The sequence below is a fragment of the Rana temporaria genome, chromosome 12 (assembly GCF_905171775.1).
Source record: "Rana temporaria chromosome 12, aRanTem1.1, whole genome shotgun sequence".
NCBI classification, from domain to species: domain Eukaryota; kingdom Metazoa; phylum Chordata; class Amphibia; order Anura; family Ranidae; genus Rana; species Rana temporaria.
This window is the reverse complement of record NC_053500.1, coordinates 16,780,787-16,805,834: the sequence shown is the minus strand read 5'-3', so window position 1 is coordinate 16,805,834 and position 25,048 is coordinate 16,780,787. Positions and strand designations below refer to the sequence as shown.

General features: G+C 48.8%; 1 protein-coding gene across 1 annotated transcript in view; it reads left to right on the top strand.

Moving 5' to 3' along the window:
• COL20A1 (collagen type XX alpha 1 chain) overlaps positions 1-25,048 on the top strand; it is a 142,950-nt gene that overhangs the window by 37,611 nt on the left and 80,291 nt on the right. Inside the window, exons 16-19 of the mRNA XM_040331623.1 lie at positions 1,715-1,847; positions 10,030-10,169; positions 10,412-10,544; positions 19,091-19,150. Of these exons, the coding sequence (XP_040187557.1) occupies positions 1,715-1,847; positions 10,030-10,169; positions 10,412-10,544; positions 19,091-19,150 (466 nt within the window). The remainder of the gene's footprint in view (positions 1-1,714; positions 1,848-10,029; positions 10,170-10,411; positions 10,545-19,090; positions 19,151-25,048) is intronic.

Genomic DNA, 25,048 nt, shown 5'->3' with positions numbered 1-25,048 from the left:
TCCTCTACTCTTCTCTGCACTTCTCCTCTCCTCTCTACTCTTCTCTTCTCTCCTCTACTCACCTCTCTGCTTTTCCATTGTATCTGATGGCGCCCTCCTCCTTTACCATTGTATCTGATGGCGCTCCCTCCTCCTTTACCATTGTATCTGATGGCGCCCTCCTCATTTACCATTGTATCTGATGGGCCCTCCTCCTTTACCATTGTATCTGATGGCGCCCTCCTCCTTTACCATTGTATCTGATGGCGCCCTCCTCCTTTACCATTGTATCTGATGGGCCCTCCTCCTTTACCATTGTATCTGATGGCGCCCTCCTCCTTTACCATTGTATCTGATGGCGCCCACCTCCTTTTCCATTGTATTTGATGGCGCCCTCCTCCTTTACCATTGTATCTGATGGGCCCTCCTCCTTTACCATTGTATCTGAGGGCGCCCTCCTCCTTTACCATTGTATCTAATGGCGCCCTCCTCATTTACCATTGTATCTGATGGCGCCCTCCTCCTTTACCATTGTATCTAATGGCGCCCTCCTCCTTTACCATTGTATCTTATTGCGCCCTCCTCATTTACCATTGTATCTGATGGCGCCCTCCTCCTTTACCATTGTATCTGATGGCGCCCTCCTCCTTTACCATTGTATCTTATGGCGCCCTCCTCCTTTACCATTGTATCTGATGGCGCCCACCTCCTTTTCCATTGTATCTGATGGCGCCCTCCTCCTTTTCCATTGTATCTGATGGCGCCCTCCTCCTTTTCCATTGTATCTGATGGCGCCCTCCTCCTTTTCCATTGTATCTGATGGCGCCCACCTCCTTTTCCATTGTATCTGATGGCGCCCTCCTCCTTTACCATTGTATCTGATGGCGCCCTCCTCCTTTACCATTGTATCTGATGGGCCCTCCTCCTTTTACCATTGTATCTGATGGCGCCCTCCTCCTTTACCATTGTATCTGATGGCGCCCTCCTCCTTTACCATTGTATCTGATGTCGCCCTCCTCCTTTTCCATTGTATCTGATGGCGCCCTCCTCATTTACCATTGTATCTGATGGCGCCCTCCTCCTTTACCATTGTATCTGAGGGCGCCCTCCTCCTTTACCATTGTATCTGAGGGCGCCCTCCTCCTTTTCCATTGTATCTGATGGCGCCTAACCTCCTTTTCCATTGTATCTGATGGCGCCCTCCTCCTTTTCCATTGTATCTGATGGCGCCCTCCTCCTTTTCCATTGTATCTAATAGCACCCTCCTCCTTTACCATTGTATCTGATGGCGCCCACCTCCTTTTCCATTGTATCTGATGGCGCCCTCCTCCTTTACCATTGTATATGATGGCGCCCTCCTCCTTTACCATTGTATATGATGGCGCCCTCCTCCTTTACCATTGTATCTGATGGCGCCCTCCTCCTTTACCATTGTATCTGAGGGCGCCCTCCTCCTTTACCATTGTATCTGAGGGCGCCCTCCTCCTTTACCATTGTATCTGAGGGCGCCCTCCTCCTTTACCATTGTATCTGAGGGCGCCCTCCTCCTTTACCATTGTATCTGATGGCGCCCTCCTCCTTTACCATTGTATCTGATGGCGCCCTCCTCCTTTACCATTGTATCTGATGGCGCCCTCCTCCTTTACCATTGTATCTGATGGCGCCCTCCTCCTTTTCCATTGTATCTGATGGCGCCCTCCTCCTTTACCATTGTAACCTCACTGTCTCGTTTCAGGTGGAAATCCCCGGTGGCAGCTCCTCGGTGACCCTGAAGTCTCTGACCTCTCAGACTCCGTATAACGTCACCCTGGCCACCTCACACAGCGGGCTGAAGACTTCGCTGCATCTGTCGGGAAACTTTACAACCTGTAAGTGCCGAGATCAGAGTAAGGAACCACGCAAGTAAGAGCCGCCCGGTGCCCATTCTGTCTGATTCATTGGCGCTGCTGGAGCCGTGCCCTTGGCTGTCAGCTGTGTTTGTCCTCATTCTTGCAGAATTGCAAGGGAAAGTCCTTAGTCCGGGGGCACATCGGCCAATTAGCGTTAATTACAGAGCCCCAGAATGTCACTCTAAATGGCAGATCCGCCGAGCGGCGGGTGGCACAGAGGCGGTTTTGCCCAAAGTTGGCAGGTGACATATGGCCGGCTGCGCCTCTGTTGCTGTTATTTGTTCCAGTTTGTGCCGCCCGACCTCTGCGCCGATAATTATTATTCTGTCACTGGTGCCAATTAACGGACATGGCGGCTCCGAGGGCTCCGTCCACCTTCACTTGACATTGTTGCGGTAACCGGCGTCTCCAACATTCGCTTCTCTCTGGCACTCCTCTGTGCTTTTCAGCCTGGACTTTGTATCCTCAGAAATTATCATTTGTTATGACTGAGGCAGAAATCCACACATCTGTCCAGATACACAATGTTACATGGATGGGGGGGCTTCCCTGTCTGAGGGGATCGCCATAGAGAGCATTAGATACACAATGTTACATGGATAGGGGGGGGGCTTCCCTGTCTGAGGGGATCGCCATAGAGAGCATTAGATACACAATGTTACATGGATGGGGGGGGGGCTTCCCTGTCTGAGGGGATTGCCATAGAGAGCATTAGATACACAATGTCACATGGATAGGGGGGGGGGCTTCCCTGTCTGAGGGGATCGCCATAGAGAGCATTAGATACACAATGTCACATGGATAGGGGGGGGGCTTCCCTGTCTGAGGGGATCGCCATAGAGAGCATTAGATACACAATGTTACATGGATGGGGGGGCTTCCCTGTCTGAGGGGATCGCCATAGAGAGCATTAGATACACAATGTTACATGGATGGGGGGGGGGGGGGGTTGTGCGGAAAAGCCTATCAGAGCCAGCGGCTTTCCGAGTACAGCCCTCGTCCTCCCGGATGTCTTATCCAAGTCCCTTGGATAAGACTGACGGCCGTCTCAGCCAATCAGGTTCGCCGATTCTGGTTATCGGTAACCTGATTGGCTGAAGCGTCACCAAGGCGGGAGAAGAAGACATCGAGGGACGTCAAAGGATTAAGGTAAGTGCATTTTACAGGGCACAGCGGGGACAAAGGGCACAGTGGCATCAATTAAAGGGCACAGTGACATGCACAGTGGCAACAATGGGCACAGTGACATCAATGGGCACAGTAGTGACAATGGGCACCGTGGCGACAATTAAAGGGCACAGTGGTGACAATTGGCACAGTGGTGACAATTGAGGGGCATAGTGGTGACAATTGACACAGTGGCGACAATTGAGGGGCACAGTGGCTGCGTTTGATGGCATGGCACAGGGGTGACAATTGATGGCACAGCGGCTGCGTTTTATGGCTTGGCACAGTGGTGACAATTGATGGCATAGTGACTGCATTTGATGGCATGGCACAGTGGTGATAATTGATGGCACAGCGGCTGCGTTTTATGGCTTGGCACAGTGGTGACAATTGATGGCATAGTGACTGCATTTGATGGCATGGCACAGTGGTGATAATTGATGGCACAGCGGCTGCGTTTGATGGCATGGCACAGTGGTGACCATTGATGGCATAGTGACTGCATTTGATGGCATGGCACAGTGGTGATAATTGATGGCACAGCGGCTGCGTTTGATGGCATGGCACAGTGGTGATAATTGATGGCACAGCGGCTGCGTTTTATGGCTTGGCACAGTGGTGACAATTGATGGCATAGTGACTGCATTTGATGGCATGGCACAGTGGTGATAATTGATGGCACAGCGGCTGCGTTTGATGGCATGGCACAGTGGTGACCATTGATGGCATAGTGACTGCATTTGATGGCATGGCACAGTGGTGATAATTGATGGCACAGCGGCTGCGTTTGATGGCATGGCACAGTGGTGATAATTGATGGCACAGTGACTGCATTTGATGGCATGGCACAGTGGTGACAATTGATGCCACAGTGGCTGCATTTGATGGGCACAGTGAGGCTGCAATTTTTTTCTTTTTTTTTTTTTTTACGTTTGCGCCCCCCCCCCCAAAAAAAAAATTTTGAGCACCAGCCGCCACTGATTGTTCCATGTTATACTACCTACAGCTTAAAAAAACTTTTATAGATTGTGTAAGGGGTTACAAAGGTTGTAGTGCTGTCTGTTTCCCCATTGAGGACATCACTTCCTGCCCTGGTGATAGGTGGTCACAGGGAAAGGAAATGAAGAGTAATCTATCCATTGAAGACATCACTTCCTGTCCTGGTGATATGTGGTCACAGGGAAAGGAAATGAAGAGTAATCTATCCTTTGAGGACACAGGCAGCATTAAATACACTCATTTGTTGAGTGAGGTGCTGTCATAACCTCTACCAGGTTTTGTTGCAGTCTGTGTCACTTTTTGGAGTTCCCCTCACTTCCTGTCCCCATCACAGGTACTGTAGTCACCAGGACAGGAAGTAGCAGGAATCTTCCCCATGGGGACACAGGGCTCTGTGTTTTTTCCCCCCGTCGGGGGTTCTACTTTAACCGTGGTCACTAATCATAATTTCCTGAGACATTTTAATTTTTTTCTTTATTCGGGGAAACCATTAAATGACACTTAAATGATGTCATTTCTGCCTAATGGTCTTTTAATGCGATGATGTGAGCCGCGCAGAATTCCGCTAAAACCTTCATAATATGCTACGCTGAGCCTGTTAAAGATTTACTAAACATTAATGGAATGTTTGTCTGTTTAATGCGTTTCTAATAACTCTGGCGGATAAATATTTAAATGTTTTAGGTTTGCGTGACTGGCAGCGCTTAACTTAGATGTAAACCTTAATTGATTGACGTTTAGTTTGCTCAAGCGGCGTGCATCGGAAACGGTTGCTGGTTTGCTTAATAAAATGCAGTGTGCGGCTTTTTTTTCATCCTTTGTTACAACCAGGTCCGAACTGGCCATAGGGCATACGCGGCCCGCATTTTACGTTCCTGTAACGTAGGGGGGAGGGGTGTCAGTATTGTAGAGGGGGTCTGTAATGTAGGGGGGTCTGCACTGTAGGGAGGGGGTCTGTACTGTAGGGAGGTCTGCACTGTAATGTCAATTGATGGGCACAGAGGCAGCAATTGATGGGGCACAGTGGCAGCAATTGATGGGGCACAGTGGCAGCAATTGATGGGGCACAGTGGCAGCAATTGATGGGGCACAGTGGCAGCACTTGAAGGGCACAGTGGCAGCGTTTGAAGGGCACAGTGGCAGCATTTGATGGGCACAGCAGCTGCATTTGATGGGCACAGTAGCTGCGTTTGATGGGCACAGTAGCTGCGTTTGATGGGCACTGTAGCTGCGTTTGATGGGCGCTGTGGCTGCAATTGATGTTTTTTTTTCAGTTTGTTTGCGTCCCTCCAAAAAATTTTGAGCACCACCCGCCACTGGTGGTAGAGGTGCGGGGACGAGGACAAGGTGGCGATGCTCTGTTCCATCCAGGTTAGGAGGAAGAGACTGCTTCTACTCCCAGCCGAACAGGAGGAGGGTCCTAAGACCCATCCTAAGACTCCCGGCCAATTAGGTCTCAAGAGCCGCTTCCTGATTGGCCGAGAGGAGAAGCAGGAATACATTAGCGAATATTAAAGGGGTGGTTCACCCTAAAAACTACATTTTCTTATTACACTGGCCCCCCACATTACAATACGGTTAAGCCTATTATCTTTTTTTTTCATGCTGTACATACCTTCGTACAGCTATTCACCCGTGGCATCCGGGTTGCGAGTCCCGCGGGAGTGGGCGTTCCTAACATGTCTGTGATTGACGTTTTGACCAAAAACGAGCTCCCCCCGTCGCGTAAGTCGCGTCACGGTTGGCGAAAGGAGCCGAACGGCGAGTCGGCGCTATACTGCGCATGCGCATCGCCGTTCGGCTCCTTTCGCCAACCGTGACGCGGCTTACGCGATGGGGGGAGCTCGTTTTTGGTCAAAACGTCAATCACAGACATGTTAGGAACGCCCACTCCCGCGGGACTCGCAACCCGGATGCCACGGGTGAATAGCTGTACAAAGGTATGTACAGCATCAAAAAAAAATAATAGCCTTAATCGTATTGTAATGTGGGGGGCCAGTGTAATGAAAAAAAGTAGTTTTTAGGGTGAACCACCCCTTTAAGCAAGTTAGAGCCTCCGGCTCTAATCACAAGCTCCATAATAAAAAATAAAAAAAACGTTGAAATCCGCTCTATATTTCCCCTCCCCCCCATTTTTTTGTCTGACTTTAACAACTCGCGGCAGGAGAGAGAAGAGATGACACTTTCGTTACCCCCCCATTTCTCTGCTCCAGAGGGCCCTGCGTAAAGCTGTATAAGGGGCCCCAAAATTTGTGATGGCTGCCCTGCACAAGACTGGTCTTTATAGCCCCTCAGCCAAGCACAGGGTGGTACAGAGCGAGATTGATGGAAGAAAAGGAAGTAAGCAATGAAATGACAGGTTCTCTTTCACATGACATATTGGGTTGTAATAGATCAGGCAGCTAACATCATGCCCAGCCAACCCAAAGAAGAACACCGCCGACTTGAGATCCTCCTACAGACAAGAAGCAAATATAGAACAATAAAGCTTCACATCAAAGTTCTATAAATGTCAAATCCTAATTTCTCTTTTGCGCAGAGCGGCGGCGGCTGCTGGAAAAGTTATTAGTGCCTCTGAGTGTTTCAAGTGCACTTGTCTTCTACGTCTTCTTCACACTTCCAGCTCTCACAGCCCACGTAGATATTTCATATGGAAATTTTTCTTCTATCTTCAAACAAAAATGTTTAATAAAGAAATCATTCTCTCTGGACAACGGGGTCCACGTTTGAAGAGTTAGCGATGGCTCATTGGTCAGGGAGAGATACTGAACGTAACGGAATGGCCCTCTTGTGTCTAGGGTCATCCTATGTCCAATAGGGGCATAGGATGACTGAGAAATGATATCTCGGATTACATGAGATGGGACAGTAATGATAATTCATAATGTATTGCAGGATATCTTGAAATATTACAGGTGGTTAATTCTGACCCCAACAGGTCAATAGCAGAGTGACTTCATGTGGGGACACAGACTGTTGAGGTGCTAATTAAGTCTACCTGGCTGTAATGATAAAAGCTTGCTGTGTTTGCATTCTATTGTCTATTGTGCTAATTAAGTCTGCCTCTCAAGAACCTTTCATTGTGTATGCTAATGACACTGTATTGTGTGAAAGTTCTATCGATGATAGATATGTGTTGGCAGTCTAAAAGGTCAGATGTCTGACCTTTCAGGTGTAGTGGATTAGCATGTCAATTATGTTTTCACTGCGGAATGTGCATTATGAAGCAGGTGAGAATAACTTATCGCTGAGTCAGAAAGTCTGTCTAAAATGTGGATTGAGGGGGACTCGTTAGCACCCCTTTGTGTGATGTTGTGGGTGGAGTTGAGTCATTGGGCTAGATTCACATAGCTCGCCCTAACTTTGCAGCGGCATAGTGTATCGTGTTTACACTATGCCGCCGTAAGTTAGTGAGGCAAGTACATGATTCACAAAGTACTTGCCTGCTAAGTTACGGCGGCGTAGCGTAAATCGGGCGGGCGTAAGGGCGGCTAATTCAAATTCGGCTGAGGGGGCGTGTTTTATGTTAATGGGGCTTGACCTGACGTGATTGATGTATTTTACGAACGGCGCATGCGCCGTCCACCTACCTATCCCAGTGTGCATTGCGGTTAAGTACGCCGCACAGTCCTATTGATTTAGACGTGGACGTAAATGACGTAAAACCCTATTCACGGACGACTTACGCAAACTACGTAAAATTTTCAAATTTCGACGCGGGAACGGCGGCCATACTTAACATTACTATTCCAGCTATTTGATGGAATAACTTTAGGCCTGCTAATGCGTTACGTAAACGGCGTATCTGTACTGCGTCGGCCGGGCGTACGTTCGTGAATAGGCGTATCTAGTGATTTACATATGCTACGCCGACCGCAATGGAAGCGCCACCTAGCGGCCAGCCTAAATATTGCACCCTAAGATAGGACGGTGCAAGCCGTCGTATCTTAGATAGGTTTAAGTGTATCTCTGTTTGAGAATACACTTAAACTTAGGTCGGCACAGATTCCGAGTTAGGTCGGCGTATCTACTGATACGCCGGACTAACTCTTACCGAATCTAGCCCATTGTCCAGATTTGGTTTCTAACTGTATATAACAAGCTGAGTTTATCATTAAAGTGTTCATTCGTTTTGGAACCAGAGACAGAGCTGTGTGTGTCTCGTTTCTGGGGGAAATACAATGGACCGTGTCTGCTGGATTGTTGGAGTGTCGGATAAGCTGTCGTGGGTTGGTGGAACGGAATATCGTAAATGGTGTTAACCCCTGACCGTTACACTGAACCTTGCCTATTGCTCTTTCATCATTGATGTTTTGGCTTCTACGCTTTAAGGCCAAAGATACGATTAAAGCGGAGGTCCACACAAAAATGGAACCTCCGCTTTTCAGAACCCCCCTCTGGTGTCACATTTGGCACCTTTCAGGGGGAGGGGGGTGCAGATACCTGTATAATACAAGTATTTGCACAAACTTCCAGGCATAGACCACCCCACGGGGGTTACGCCACTTCGTCGTCGTCCCCTGCCGTCTTCTGGGAAACCCACTGGTCCCAGAAGACAGCAGGGACCAGTGAGGATGCGCAGCGCGACTCGCGCATGCGCAGTAGGGAACCGGGAAGTGAAGCCTCAATGCTTTACTTCCTGATTTCCTCCCCGAGGATGGCTGCGGCAGCATCCAAGGAACGGGTCGGCCGACTAATTTTAGACAATTGTGGATTTCCAGTCATTTAGGGGAAGGTTATTTTCTCATGATTGTGCCCTTGTACACAGATCCAGCTCCATAAATACACATAACCAAGGTGTGGAGGAACTGGAGTACCCTCACAAATTACTCCAGCCCTACTGTGCACCATTGGGATTTAGTGGAAAGCCAGGTCTTTTCATCCCACAACAGCCTCTAAAGTGTAAACTGAGCTTGCATGCATAGGCATCCGCTGAAATTTTCTCAGGGGGGGGGGGGGGTCAGGGCGCTTCAGCAGCGACGATGCACAGTCGCATTTAACCCTTTCTTCAAACGCTAGCGGGGGTTAAAAGCGCCCCGCTAGAGGCCAAATAGCGCAGCTAAAACGATGGTAAAGCGCCACTTTTTAGCGGCGCTTTACCGATAATGCGGCCAGCTGGCAGTGTGAAATAGCTCTTGAGATAATTCAGCTTCACTCCATGCCCTTATAAATATAGCCTAGAGAATGTACAGACCCCGCTCCAGCACAGACCCCTCCATTCAGTACAGATGGACCCCCCATTCTGCACAGACCCCTCCATTTAGCACAGATGGACCCCCCCCTTCAGCACAGAGCCCCCCATGCCACACAGACCCCTCTTTCAGCACAGACCCCCCTTCAGCACAGATGGGCCCCTTTTAAGCACAGACCCCCCCCCCTTCAGCACAGATGGACCCCCCATTCAGCACAAACCCCCCCTTGAGCACAGACGGACCCCCCTCCCCCCCATCCCATTCAGTACCTCAGATCAGCCATCAGCGTGACACAGGCACAGCAGGTGGGGGAGGCGGCTACACTCTGCTCACTGTGCTTGTGTGACATCTGGCCTGGGATCTGGCCCTTCTCGATTTTTCCAGGGGGGGGAGGGGGGTCAATTGCCTCCTCTTGCCCTATGGAGCAGACTCCCATGCTTGCATGTGCAGTTTTTTTTTTTTTTTATAATTTCAGTAATTTCTAATTTAGAGACTAGAGGGCAACATCAGCAGCTCAGAGCTATTGCTTTAACTCCCTAACCTATCATTTGTTGAGATAATATCAGCCACACATGGAGTGCATTGTTTTAAATGAGTTGTCTAGCATCCACTATGAACTAGAAGCAGTAAAGCACAAATGTTGCGAAGTGTTGCAAAATCAAAAGCAGAGCCTGCATATGTAATGAACCAATATAGCTGTTCTAGTGTGCATACTGCATACACTTTTATTTTTAAATTGTTAACGTATTAATAGACTGGCAAGACTGTTAATTCCCTGTAATGGGCCATACAATATTTTGCAGTGAAGGTGCCGCCCCCTACTGGCGTGAAAGTGGTAGACATGAGCGGTGACAGTGCTGCGGTGGCGTGGGATCCGGGCGCTGAAGACGTCACCTCTTATCTGATCAAATGGATTCCTCTGAGCGGAGGGAGGCCGAGTCAGGTACTGTACTGGATATCAATGATGAAAAAATCAATTTTGCAAATTTCGTGCTGCACCTGAAAAATATATATAAAAAATGTGTATAAAACTAAAAACACAAAAAAACAAAGTGTGTACCGCAGTTATTTAAATAACCAAATGTAGCCATTTATACTGACAAGGTGACAGGAAAAGGACAATTGATGTACAAAAAATGCAACTTGGACACCGCTGACCCCCTTCTGTTCTCCCTCACTTAACAGCTGTCAGTCCCCGGAGATGAGCACAGCGCGGTCCTCACTGACTTGGAGTACAGCACCGAGTACCAAGTGTCCATCTCCGCCCGCTACGCCGATGGATCACAGAGCGATGCTTCCTCCGCCCGCTACAGGACAGGTAACCTGTTTCCGAAACGTTTACCTAACCTTCCTCCCACGTCTAATTTCCCCCCCAAATTGCATCTTTCAGTGTCTTGGCCCCTCCCACTTTTTGTGCACTAAGAACCCGGCAGGTTAAGGTGCTGAAAACAAGTGTCAAGTTCTGGGTAACCCCCCCAACTATAGTGGAACCCAGTGGCGTAGCGTGGGGGGGGCCAGGGGGGTGGTTGCCCCGGGTGAAAATTTTAGAGGGGCGCAGTGGCAGGAGGCAGGTTACCTGCAGCTCTTCTCCTGCACTGTGCAGTCTAGGAGACTGTGAGCTCTTCCGCTTCCCTATGAGAAAGAAGTTGCGGTGCAGTCCCAGCAGTGACACTGACACAGCAGTGAGTAAATGTACACTGAAGACCATCCATGATGATCCCAGGGATTGTGATCGTGCGAAGACTGGGGGGGAAGGAGGAGGGCAGGTCAGTGTAGTGGGCAGTATAGCAATCAGATAGGTCAGTTTAGTGGCCAGTGTAGGAATCAGGTAGGTTAGGTTAGTATAGTGATCAGGTAGGTCGGTGTAGGAATCAGGTTGGTCAGTACTATTGTACTAGTGGAAGGGACTCAGAGAGTGCTAAAAATCCACGGGTTAGGGGGCACAAATCTCTTGCCCTGCTCCGGGTGTTGACAACCCACGCTACGCCACTTTTACACAAAAGGGGCTTGACTTCTACCTAACTTGTAGCTAAGCCCCACCCCAGCATTCCAGTGTAAGAGACTGAGGCTATGGCATTGGACTCTTGAAAGACAGGGGTGGCGTTTGCCCTAGGAAAGGGCAGGGCTTAGCCCATAATATAGTAGAGGTCAAGGTTGTCTGCATAGCGTGAGCTTCTCATAGAAAACAATGGAAAGGTTCACAACTAGAGGGCAAGCACTGGTTAGTATGGAGATCCTTGTACACCTTACAGGTTCTCTTTAACATTTGCCAAGTGCAAAGCCAGCTTTGCATTATCAGGGTTATAAATACTTGGTGAAGGATGGAGGAATTCTGAGGCCGGAGTTTGTTTCCTCGATTGGATGAAGTTTATTAGATATGGAATCTCTAGATCAGATATTCTTAACAAGGGTTCCCTGGAACTGTAGGGTTCCTCAGGAGGTTACTAATGGTTCCTTGAGCTGTGGCTGGTTGGATTCTTATCTGATGGTGCCCACATAGTTTCCAGGTCAGTTCCACTTTGCAAAGCCAGTTGCATGAAACCAATGATCTTTTTAGCTATCTGTAAGAATGGCATTCTTCCCACTGGCCACCAATGTAAGGAGCATTCTTCCCACTGACCACCAATGTAAGGGACATTCTTCCCACTGGCCACCAATGTAAGGAGCATTCTTCCCACTGACCACCAATGTAAGGGACATTCTTCCCACTGATCACCAATGTAAGGAACATTCTTCCCACTGATCACCAATGTAAGGGGCATTCTTCCCACTGGCCACCAATGTAAGGGGCATTCTTCCCACTGGTCACCAATGTAAGGGGCATTCTTCCCACTGGCCACCAATGTAAAGATCATTATTCCCACTGGCCACCAATGTAAGGGACATTCTTCCCACTGAACACTAATGTAAAGGATGTTCTTCCCACTGACCACCAATGTAAGGGACATTCTTCCCACTCACCACCAATGTAAGGGACATTCTTCCCACTGACCACTAATGTAAAGGATGTTCTTCCCACTGACCTCCAATATAAGGGACATTCTTCCCACTGGCCACCAATGTAAGGGACATTCTTCCCACTGATCACCAATGTAAAGGATGTTCTCACTGACCAGAGATGTAAGGGTCATTCTTTTCACTGGTCACCAACGTAAGGAACATTCTTCCAACTAACCACCAATGTAAGGAACATTCTTCCAACTAACCACCAATGTAAGGGACATTATTCCCACTGGCCACCAATATAAGGGACATTCTTCCAACTAACCACCAATGTAAGGAACATTCATCCAAATAACCACCAATGTAAGGGACATTATTCCCACTGACCACCAATATAAGGGGCATTCTTCCCACTGACCTCCAATGTAAGGAGCATTTTTGCCACTGATCACTAATGTAAAGAAGGTTCTTCCCACTGACCACCAATGTAAGGGACATTCTTCTCACTGACCTCCAATGTAAGGCACATTCTTCCCACTGACTTCCAATGAATTACTTTTAGAAAGTGTTCCCCCAGACCTGAAAATTATTTCCAGGATTCCTCTGGAGTAAAATGGTTGAGAGACCTCCTCTAGATCCACTTTCATCCTGTGGTTGGGGGTGGAGTTCCCCGCTCTCCATGGTGCTGCACTCTTGCCTTGATGTAAATCTTTGTTCCCTTTGATGTTCGTTGTTCTGATCTTCAATAGTATTGATGTCCAGCTTAGTGGCCCATATTTCCCATGGGGACTTGCTGGGCTTAATGTCAGGCTGGAGGTCGCAGGAATAATTTATACCTTAATCCCGGCTTATACACACTTATTGTTATTTTGTGTAAGTAATGTTTTCACACGCAAAGTATAGTCCGCTGTGGTCTCTGACAGACTATAGAAGATCGATAGCGTGAGATGATCAGAGGCTGCACGTCACCTGCTTAGGGGCCAATGGTAAATATATATCCTTCACTTCTTGCTCCCCCAATGGAACTGCAACAGACAGCTGACCCCCTGTCCACAAATCTCACCGATAAATTTGCTGGGGGTGGTCTTGTAGCCTCGACTGGCAGCTCTCATAGGCTGCACATTGAAGGTGAGCTGATTTTCTCCCATGTGACTTAAACGTTGGTGTCTTGGAACTAGTTGCATTTCACCTCCTGAGACAATTTGCTGGGAGAGATCTCTGCCCCTAATTTTCTGACCAGCAGTCAGAGAGTGGGTGAAATCCAATGGGGAATAAGTGAATCTAGAGCAGGATTCCCCACCCCTTTGATATCTATTGCAGGTCACTTCCTGAGACAATTTGTTGGGAGAGGTCTCTGCCCCTAATTTTCTGACCAGCAGTCAGAGAGTGGGTGGAATACAATGGGGAACCAGTGAATCTAGAGCAGGATTCCCCACCCCTTTGACATCTATTGCAGGTCACCTCCTGGGACAATTTGCTGGGAGAGGTCTCTGCCCCTAATTTTCTGACCAGCAGTCAGAGAGTGGGTGGAATCCAATGGGGAATAAGTGAATCTAGAGCAGGATTCCCCACCCCTTTGATATCTATTGCAGGTCGCCTCCTGGGACAATTTGCTGGGAGAGGTCTCTGCAACCTATTTTCTGACCAGCAGTCAGAGAGTGGGTGAAATCCAATGGTGAATAAGTGAATCTAAAGCAGGATTCCCCACCCCTTTGACATCTATTGCAGGTCACTTCCTGGGACTATTTGCTGGAAGAGATCTCTGCCCCTTATTTTCTGACCAGCAGTCAGAGAGTGGATGAAATCCAATGGGGAACCAGTGTCTATAGAGCAGGATTCCACACCCCTTTGATATCTATTGCAGGTCACCTCCTGGGACTGTTTGTGGGGAGAAGTCACTGTCCCTTATTTGGTTACCTGCAATGAGGAACAGGTAGTTATGACGTAGGTTTCCGCACCCCTTTGACATCCATTTTAGGTCACCTTCTGGACAGTGGCGGCTGGTGCTCAATTTGTTTTTTGGGGGGAGGGGGCGTAAACAAACTGAAAAAAAAAAAAATTGCATCTACTGTGCCATCAAACTCAGCCACTGTGCCCATCAAACGCAGCAACTGTGCCCATCAAACGCAGCCACTGTGCCCATCAAACGCAGCCACTGTGCCCATAATCGCAGCTACTGTGCCCTCAATCGCAGCTACTGTGCCCTCAATCGCAGCTACTGTGCCCATCAATCGCAGCTACTGTGCCCATCAATCGCAGCTACTGTGCCCATCAATCGCAGCTACTGTGCCCATCAAACGCAGCCAGTGTGCCCATCAAACGCAGCCAGTGTGCCCATCAAACGCAGCTACTGTGCCCATCAAACGAGGCCACTGTGCCTATCAAACGCAGCCACTGTGCCCATCAAACGCAGCCACTGTACCCATAAATTGCCACCACTGTATCCATTAAAGGCAGCCACTGTGCCCACCAATTTCTGCCAGTGTGCCCATCAATTGCCGCTACTGTGCCCCATCAAATGCTGCCATTGTGCCCATCAATTGCAGCTACTGTGCCCCATCAGATGCCGCCAGTGTGCCCCTTCAGATGCTGCCCAGCACACCTGTCTCGGAGAGGGTCAGCGGCGGTCTCCTGCACGTTCCTCATTTTATTGAAAAGCCATAGTGCACAAACGCAGATAAAAACAGTTGACGTGTTTCAGTCTATAAGGCCTTAGTCATTTATGACTAAGGCCTTATAGGCTGAAACGCGTCAACTGTTTTTATCTGCATTTGTGCACTATGGCTTTTCAATAAAATCATGATTTTTTTTTTAAGAGCAACAACCAGAGTGTATCTCTCCTACATTATTCTACTCAGCCAACGGCTGTGGATCGAGCACCGGGGAGCTCTGCTATCTATGTGTTGTATGGGTAGTAGCACTGTGATTTTTCTGTTTACACTTTGCCCTCTTGAAGTCTCCCCTGCAGTCATTTATTTCTTCAGGCTGGCATCATGACATGCAGGGATCTCCCCTTTTCTGGTAGCCAGCGGTCCATGAGGATGACAATAACGTGATGATGTCAGCACCACCCTCTGCACCAATAGACCATGGGTGCAAGAAATTGTGGTGACACCTACTCAGGGAGCGGGTCCTTGACGCCTTGCACTTGTGGTGTAGAAGAGGTACTGCAGGGGGCAACCCCGGCAAAATGGGTAATATTTGTCCTCAGTCTTTTTGGCCAGCAGAGGACTGAGGACAACTCTTACCTATTTTCCCCCTGCAGTACCTCTTCTACACCACAAGTTGTCAGTCTTCTGCTGGTCGTCACTTCAGTTAGAAGACTGAGGACAGCTTGTGGTGTAAAAGAGGTACTGCAGGGGGCAGCATTGGTCAGTAGGCGAGTGTTGCAGCCAGAGCTACTCACATGGTTTGTGAGGGTGTTGGGCTGCCTAGAAGGAAAGGAGCTTAATAAATGGTGTATTGGATTATGTAATGCGATTACCCCCCCGGTCCTCGGTTGAATCCGGTCTCCTCCCTTTCTTTTTAATTAGAGCCGATTTGTTCTTGAAGTGGGTGAAGCGTCGTGCGGTGTATGTAAATGTCTCGCAATGTATTCATGTCCTTGGGTAATTAATTACCAAGGGTATTTAGTTCCACTAATATCGTGTAATTGGTTTCCTGCACGCCGCGTAGCCACCATGACGAGCGCCTTTCATCACTCTTTCCAGCTTATTTTAGAATTTACATGTTGTCAGCAGATTTCCCTTTTCGGTGAGAGCGGCAGCGCATGGCGAGGGGAAGACCGCCGGGAAACTCACAACTAAACGTTGCTGTAATACGTCGCCAGGCCCGGACTGGGCCAAAAATAGGCCCGGGCATTTTAGACTGAGCAGCCCGGGGGCGTGGCAGCGCTTCGCGGTTAATGATGGGATGTGGGGTTCCAGCACCTCTGGACCCCTTTACATTACACAGCACCCTGCATCTCTGGACACCTTTACATTACACAGCACCCTGCACCTCTGGACACCTTTACATTACACAGCACCCTGCACCTCTGGACCTCTTTACATTACACTGCACCCTGCATCTCTGGACCCCTTTACATTACACAGCACCCTGCACCTCTGGACCCCTTTACATTACACAGCACCCTGCACCTCTGGACCCCTTTACATTACACAGCACCCTGCACCTCTGGGCCCCTTTACATTACACAGCACCCTGCACCTCTGGGCCCCTTTACATTACACAGCACCCTGCACCTCTGGACCCTTTTACATTACACAGCACCCTGGACCTCTGGACCCTTTTACATTACACAGCACCCTGGACCTCTGGACCCTTTTACATTACACAGCACCCTGCACCTCTGGACCCCTTTACATTACACAGCAACCTGCACCTCTGGGCCCCTTTACATTACACAGCACCCTGCACCTCTGGAACCCTTTACATTACACAGCCCCCTGCACCTCTGGAACCCTTTACATTACACAGCACCCTGCACCTCGGGACCCTTTTACATTACACAGCACCCTGCACCTCTGGACCCTTTTACATTACACAGCACCCTGCATCTCTGGACACCTTTACATTACACAACCCCCTGCACCTCTGGACCCCTTTACATTACACAGCACCCTGCACCTCTGAACCCCTTTACATTACACAGCACCCTGCACCTCTGGACCCTTTTATGTTATACAGCACCCTGCACCTCTGGACACCTTTACATTACACAGCACCCTGCACCTCTGGACACCTTTACATTACACTGCACCCTGCACCTCTGGACCCTTTTACATTACACAGCACCCTGCACCTCTGGACCCTTTTACATTACACAGCACCCTGCACCTCTGGACCCTTTTACATTACACAGCACCCTGCACCTCTGGACCCCTTTACATTACACAGCACCCTGCACCTCTGGACCCTTCTACATTACACAGCACCCTGCACCCCTGGACCCCTTTACATTACACAGCACTCTGGACCCTTCTACATTACACAGCACCCTGCACCTCTGGACCCCTTTATATTACACAGCACCCTGAACATCTGGACCCTTTTACATTACACAGCACCCTGCACCTCTGGACCCTTTTACATTACACAGCACCTCTGGACCCTTTTACATTACACAGCACCCTGCACCTCTGGACCCTTTTACATTACACAGCACCCTGCACTCCTTTACATTACACAGCCCCCCCAGTTTGTTACACAGACACCCCCCTAACAGTTCTGGACTCCCTACAGTACAGACCCCCTCCCTACAGTACAGACCCCCTCCCTACATTACAGACCCCCCTACATTACAGCCCCCCTCTACAATACAGCCCATACAGACCCCCCCTACATTACAGAGACGTGACCTGTGGACCGCGGGCCGCCGCGGTCCACCAGGCACATGCCCGGTATGCCCTATGGCCAGTCCGGGCCTGTACATCACAGGCAAACCGCTTAATACACCGCTTCACCACAGAAGAGATTTGTCAGCCGTTGTTAGGATCCAGGCACCAAAGTACAGTCAGGGCGGTGAACGCACTTTTCTCTACTGCATTTAAGCAGCCCCCAGATTGTGATTGGACCCCCCCCCCCCCCCAAGGAAATGTTAAAGTAGCAGGCCATATAGTATTAAAAAATGGGTTATCCAATTTTTAGGCATTGGCAGCCCTCCAGAATAAAATAAATGTAAACATGCCGCAGCAGCTTGGACAAATGTGAATGAGCCCCCAACTATCTTGCTCGGGTGGCAGCATAAGGAGCCGCAGAGTAGCTTAGTGGGTGGAATCCAGTGGGAAACGGGCAATTATAGAGCTGGATTCTCTATACCCTTTGATGTCCATTGCAGGTCACCTCCTGGGACTGTTTACAGGTAGAGGTTCCTTTTTTTTGCTGACCAGCAGTCAGAGAGTGAGGGGCTTAGTGATTATAAAGCAACATCTTCCACCCCCTAAAATAATAAGTGTAACGGTCACCACCGTTTACGACCTTCCATCCACTACGACAGCTCATCTGACACACAGACAAACCAGCAGGCCTCCCATTTCCCAGAATAACGAGACTTGCTCCATTACTGGTTTCAAAATGAAGACAATTTTAATGGTTTCTTCTCAGCTTATATACAGTACACAGGTTACAGAAACAATCAAACTGTCCCCACCCACACATCACACCTTGGGGGGGCTTTAATCACATTCTTTGAGCGAATTACTAAACATTCCTTCATTAACAGCATAACAAACTTAAAACCCCATCACACACTGAGTTCCCTAGGCAGACGTTCCGTCTCCGCATACAGCTGGACACCTATTCACACCTCTGATCATCACTAGGCTTTAGACAGTGTTATCACACATAAACAGTATTTAGCATGCATAATTAGAGTTCTGGGAGCAGACCTGGGTTAACACCTTTACACAAGGACAATTAAATGTCTTCCAGGCCCTGACTCAATTAGCATGTCACTAGTCAGGGCTAAGCATAGACATGAGTCATTATTGACTGGTTGGGCCAACATCCTGCAGTATCTCAAAATCCTGCAATACGAACTATCAGTGATGTCCTATCTCATGTAATACATGAATTATGATTCACTTGCCACCCCATGCCAAAACGGCACAGGGTGGACTCAGACCCAAGAGTTGTCAGTGACGCTGACACAGGAGTATCCCCCATCCTCACAAAGTCTCTGGGTGTCCCGGGTCATTCCGTTACAATAAGTATAATTCCTTAGTAGATCAGTGATGTCACAAGGGCTGGAGAATCCTGCACTACAGTCCCCTGAGCTCTTTACCAGTCAATAAATGCTTATTGGTTCTTGTAATGCCCACTCTCTGACCGCTGGTCAACACGTGAGAGATGGGAAGCTTTTGCTTTTGAGTAGCAGTCTGCTTTGCAATGGCATTAACATATTTATTTTCTCTGGCACAGGAGATAATCCTCGGAAGATGCCCATTGGCCGAGGAGGGTTTGGACCCAACCGGACAGACGGTGAGTAATTAGTTCATCGCCATTTAGTCGCACTTTCCTCCGCCGCAGCAAACTTTTAGACGACCAAAAAAAATGTTCTAAAGGAGAAACTCGTCTTTAAAGTTGCCTTTGATTGGAGAAAAATACATAACCGCGCCGCTGACATGTATCAAAAGATTGTTTATCGCTCGCCTTTTTTACTTTTTTTTAACCAGCTGGGGCTCCGCGGCGCGCCAATAAAGCGCTTTTATCCCCTCCACCTTCATATAAGTCACCATCCTTCCCGAGATGTAAGAGAATTATTAAACCGTAACGTGCGCCATTGGAATAAAAGTGACAAGCTGATTACCGTGTAGAGACCTTAATCATCTCCATCCATAAAACATGGAAATACGGCGAGGCGGGAGAGGTCCTCGCCGCAGATTAATATCAATCCTCGCCTTCGTATTGAGAGCCGAAAAGGAAAATAAATTGCGGTAAACTCTGATTTAATTTGCGTCCTGAGGCGTGGATCGGCTGCTGGAAAAGTTCACAGCATGTAAAAATTACCTCTGAATTCTGCAATGCCAATGTTGGAGGGGGTCATGGGGGTCCGACCGATTCTGAGGGGCAAATCACCCATCGCCATTGTCCCCCTTTCTCCTTTGATACATTGGATTGGCTGAGAAGTGGGTGCTGGAGTTAAAGCCATGACCCAAGACTGGTAGGAACCCCTCATAATGGGCACAGCAGGTGTACAGACCCAGGAACTCGGCACAGGGGTGGTGGAAACCTCTCATAATGGGCAAAGCAGATGTACAGATCCGGGAACTCAGTAGAGGGATGGTGGGAACCCCTCATAATGGGTACAGCCAGTGGCAAGTGGTGCTCAAATTTTTTTTGTGGGAGGGGGGGGGGGGGGGGCGCAAACAAACTGAAAAAAACAAACCATCAAATGCAGCCACTGTGCCATCAAACACAGCTACTGTTCCCATGAATTGCTGCTACTGTACCCATGAATTGCTAGCAGTGTGCCCATCAATTGCCGCTACTGTGCCCATCAATTGCCGCTACTGTGCCCATCAAATGTTGCCAGTGTGCCCATCAATTGCCGCTACTTTTCCCATCAATTGCTGCCAGTGTGCCCATTAAATGCCGCTACTGTGCCCATCAAACACAGCTACTGTGCCCATCAATTGCCACCACTGTGCCATCAAAATGCAGCCACTGTACCCATCAATTTCTGCCAGTGTGCCCATCAATTGCTGCTACTGTACCCATGAATTGTTGCCAGTATGCCCATCAATTGCCGCTACTGTGCCCATCAATTGCCGCCACTGTCCCATCAAATGCAGCCACTGTGCCATCAAATACAGCCACTGTACCCATCAATTGCTGCTACTCTACCCATCAATTGCTGCCAGTGTGCCCATGAATTGCTGCCAGTGTGCCCATCAATTAGCGCTACTGTGCCCATCAATTGCTTCCAGTGTGCCCATAAATTAGTGCTACTGTACCCATCAATTGCTGCTACTCTACCCATCAATTGCTGCCCATGTGCTCATCAATTAGCGCCACTGTGCCATCAAATGCAGCCATTGTGCCATCAAAACGCAGCCACTGTACCCATGAATTGCTGCCAGTGTGACCATCAATTACTGCTACTGTGCCCATGAATTGCTGCCAGTGTGACCATCAATTGCCGCTACTGTGCCCATCAAATGCTGCCAGTGTGCATCCCCCGCCCGCCCGGCACTTCCCTGTCTTGGTGGGGCAGCAGGTCACGGCGGTGATGTCCTCCACGCTCCTCGATGTCTTCTCCCGTCCTCTGCTATGATTGGACACCTGATAGGCGTCCAATCACAGCGCCTGTCGTTTCAGCCAATCAGGTGACAGGTAACCGACCCTAGCACCTGATTGGCTTAAAGGCGGTTCAGTGTTAGGAAATATTATTTTGCTTTTATAACACACAGCCAGGGATGGACTGGCCATTGGGACTACAGGGAGTTTCCCGGTGGGCCGATGGCTCAGTGGGCCGGCATCTGTGACAGTGGACTGCCGGCCCCCCTCCACTCCTCTGTCTCTCCCTCCCCACAGCGCTTACCTGGGGGGAACAAAGAAGCAGGGGGAGGACCAGAGGAGCAGGGGGGATGACAAAGGAGCATGGGGGGAGACGGCTCAAATCAATTGCTTCCAAAAAATACCCCGCTGCAAGGGGTCAGGCACCTGCATAGGGGGGCGGCAGCGGCGACCATAGATAGATTCATGCAATGCATGAATCTATGGTGATACACAGGTGGCAGGAGAGAGGGGGCAGTGCCTGTGTGCCCTTTATGGACGCACCGCCACTGGGTACAGCAGGTGTACAGACCCGGGAACTCAGCACAGGGATGGCGGGAACCCCTCATAAAGGGCACAGCAGGTGTACAGACCCGGGAACTCAGCACAGGGATGGTGGGAACCCCTTATAATGGGCACAGACCCAGGAACTCGGCACAGGGATGGTGGGAACCCCTTATAATGGGCACAGACCCAGGAACTCAGCACAGGGATGGTGGGAACCCCTCATAATGGGCACAGCAGGTGTACAGACCGGTGTACAGACCCGGGAACTCAGCACAGGGATGGTGGGAACCCGTCATAATGGGCACAGCAGGTGTACAGACCCGGGAACTCAGCACAGGGATGGTGGGAACCCCTCATAATGGGCACAGTAGGTGTACAGACCCGGGAACTCAGCACAGGGATGGTGGGAACCCGTCATAATGGGCACAGCAAGTGTACAGACCCGGGAACTCAGCACAGGGATGGTGGGAACCCCTCATAGTGAGTACAGCAGGTGTACAGACCCGGGAACTCAGCACAGGGATGGTGGGAACCCCTCATAATGGGCACAGCAGGTGTACAGACCTGTGAGATCTCACCTCCGTGGTTCCTGTGAGATAGATGAGACTTGTGTAGATTTAACTCTCCAGCACCATTGTGGGTGGACTGGCCCTTTAACCACTTCCCTACCGGCCCATAGTAAAATGACGTCCACAAAGAACCTCTGCCGTTCTGAGTGGACGTCATATGACGTCCTGGGCTTTGTGGGGGGATATCTGAATGATGCCTGCAGCTAGAGGCATCATTCAGATATCCTTCTAAACTGCCGGCGATTCTGCACAACGTAAGAACGATCATAGCGGCGGTTCCGCCGCTAGATCGTTCTTACAGGCGGCGGGAGGGGACATCCCCCCCCTCCCGCCGCCATCCGGTGCTTCTCCGGGCTCTCCCGTGCCATCGGGGGCCTGGAGAACGAATCGTCCGGCGCGCGCAGGAAGCATAGAGATGACTGGTGACCAGATGGTCACCAGTCATCTCTATGACCGTCAGAGGACCCGGGCGCGATGTGATGACGTCACGCCCGGGTCCCCGTAAGTAAACAAAGCCGCGATTGCGGCTGCTAAGCAACAGCAAGCAAGAGATCGGTGAATTTTTTTCACCGTTTTCATGCTTTCCAGCCTGGAGGAGAGATGTGGGGTCTTTTTGACCCCGCATCTCTCCATAAAGAGTACCTGTCACACACATTCCTATTACAAGGGATGTTTACATTCCTTGTAATAGGAATAAAAGTGATCAAAAAAAAAAAAAAATTTAAAAAAAAGTGTAAAAAAATAAATAAATATATATATATATAAAAAAAAAAAAAAGAAATACAATTTATTTTTTTAACGCCCCTGTCCCCGGTAGCTTGCGCGCAGAAGCGAACGCACACGCAAGTCCCGCCGACATATGTAAACGCCGTTTAAACCACACATGTGAGGTATCGCCGCGTGCGTTAGAGTGTCAGTAACAATTCTAGCACTAGATCTCCTCTGTAAATCTAAACTGGTAACCTGTAAAAAATTTCAAATCGTTGCCTATGGAGATTTTTAAGTACCGAAGTTTGGTGCCATTCCATGAGTGTGCGCAATTTTAAAGCGTGACATGTTAGGTATCTATTTACTCGGTGTAACATCATCTTTCCTATTTTACAAAAAAATTGGGCTAACTTTACTGTTTTTTAATTTTTTTAATTCATGAAACAATTTTTTTCCAAAAAAAAGGCGTTTGAAAAATTATTGCGCAAATACCGTGCAAGATAAAAGGTTTCAATGACCGTCGTTTTATTCCCTAGGGTGTCTGCTAAAAAAACATATATAATGTTTGGGGGTTCTGCGTAATTTTCTAGCAAAAAAATTATGATTTGTACATGTAGGAGAGAAGTGCCAGAATAGGCCTGGTATGGATAGGTGTATAACTGCCCGGTATGGAAGAGGTTAATAAGTCCTTATGTATCCTCATATACAGTTGTATTCAAAATTATTCAACCCCCCACTGAAATTGATTGTTTTGGCCAGTTTGACATTGATTTTGATCATTCAGTCATCCTGCTTACAATTAAATCAAAGAGGCACGTGTAGGTCAGACAAATATAACATAAAATTTATAATAAAATAACCACAAATGTCTTTTCTGTGCTCACATCATTATCAGTTTTATTCAACCCCCAAGTGACATTCAATCTTAGTACTTAGTACAACATCCTTTTACAGTTATAACAGCTTTTAAACGTGAAGCATAGCTTGACACAAGTGTCTTGCAGCGATCTACGGGTATCTTCGCCCATTCGTCATGGGCAAAAGCCTCCAGTTCAGTCACATTCTTAGGCTTGCGCACTCCAACTGCTTTCTTTAAGTCCCACCAGAGGTTCTTAATCGTATTTAAGTCTGGTGACTGCGATGGCCACTCCAAAATGTTCCAGCCTTTAATCTGCAACCATGCTCTAGTGGACTTGGAGGTATGCTTGGGATCATTGTCCTGTTGAAAGGTCCAACGTCTCCCAAGCCTCAGGTTTGTGACGGACTGCATCACATTGTTATCCACTATCTCCTGGTACTGAAGAGAATTCATGGTACCTTGCACACGCTGAAGCTTCCCTGTACCTGCAGAAGCAAAACAGCCCCAAAGCATGATTAACCCCCCGCCATGCTTCACAGTAGGCAAGGTGTTCTTTTCATCATAGGCCTTGTTCTTCCTCCTCCAAACATAGCGTTGATCCATGGGCCCAAACAGATTCATCAGTCCACAGAACACAATCCCCAAACTTCTGTGGTTTGTCCACATGACTTTTGCATACTGCAGTCGACTCTTCTTATTCTTTGGAGACAGCAAGGGGGTGCGCCTGGGAGTTCTGGCATGGAGGCCTTCATTACGCAGTGTGCGCCGTATTGTCTGAGCAGAAACTTCAGTACCCACATCTGACAAATCTTTTCTCAGTTCCTCAGCAGTCACACGGGGACTTTTCTCCACTCTACGCTTCAGGTAGCGCTCAGCAGTCAAAGTCAGCATCTTCTTTCTGCCACGACCAGGTAGCGTTTCAACAGTGCCCTTTGCCTTGAATTTGCGAATGATGCTTCCTATGGTGTCTCTTGGTATGTTTAACATCTTTGCAATCTTCTTATAGCCATTTCCCTTCCTGTGAAGAGTAATCACCTCTTCTCTTGCCTTCCTAGACCATTCTCTTGACCTCACCATGTTTGTAACCACACCAGTAAATGTCTAGAAGGAGCTGAGTATCAAAGTCATTTTAAAGCTGCCTAATTAATGCTTATTGGGCTTTATTACTGCTCCTTGACATCCACAGGTGTTTTCAATACCTGATTGAATACACTTCAATGAACCTCTGTTCTTCAGAGTGGTAGTCTTTAAGGCCCCGTACTCACGACCAAACATGTCTGCTGAAACTGGTCCGCAGGCCAGTTTCAGCAGACATGTTTGGTCGTGTGTGGGCGCGAGCAGGCCGAATTCCAGCAAACATTTGCCCTCCGGGCCTTTTCCCAGCGGACAAATATTCCTGGACTTGTTTTAAAACAGTCCGCTGGAATCCTGCCCGCTCGGACATGTACGGTCGTCAGT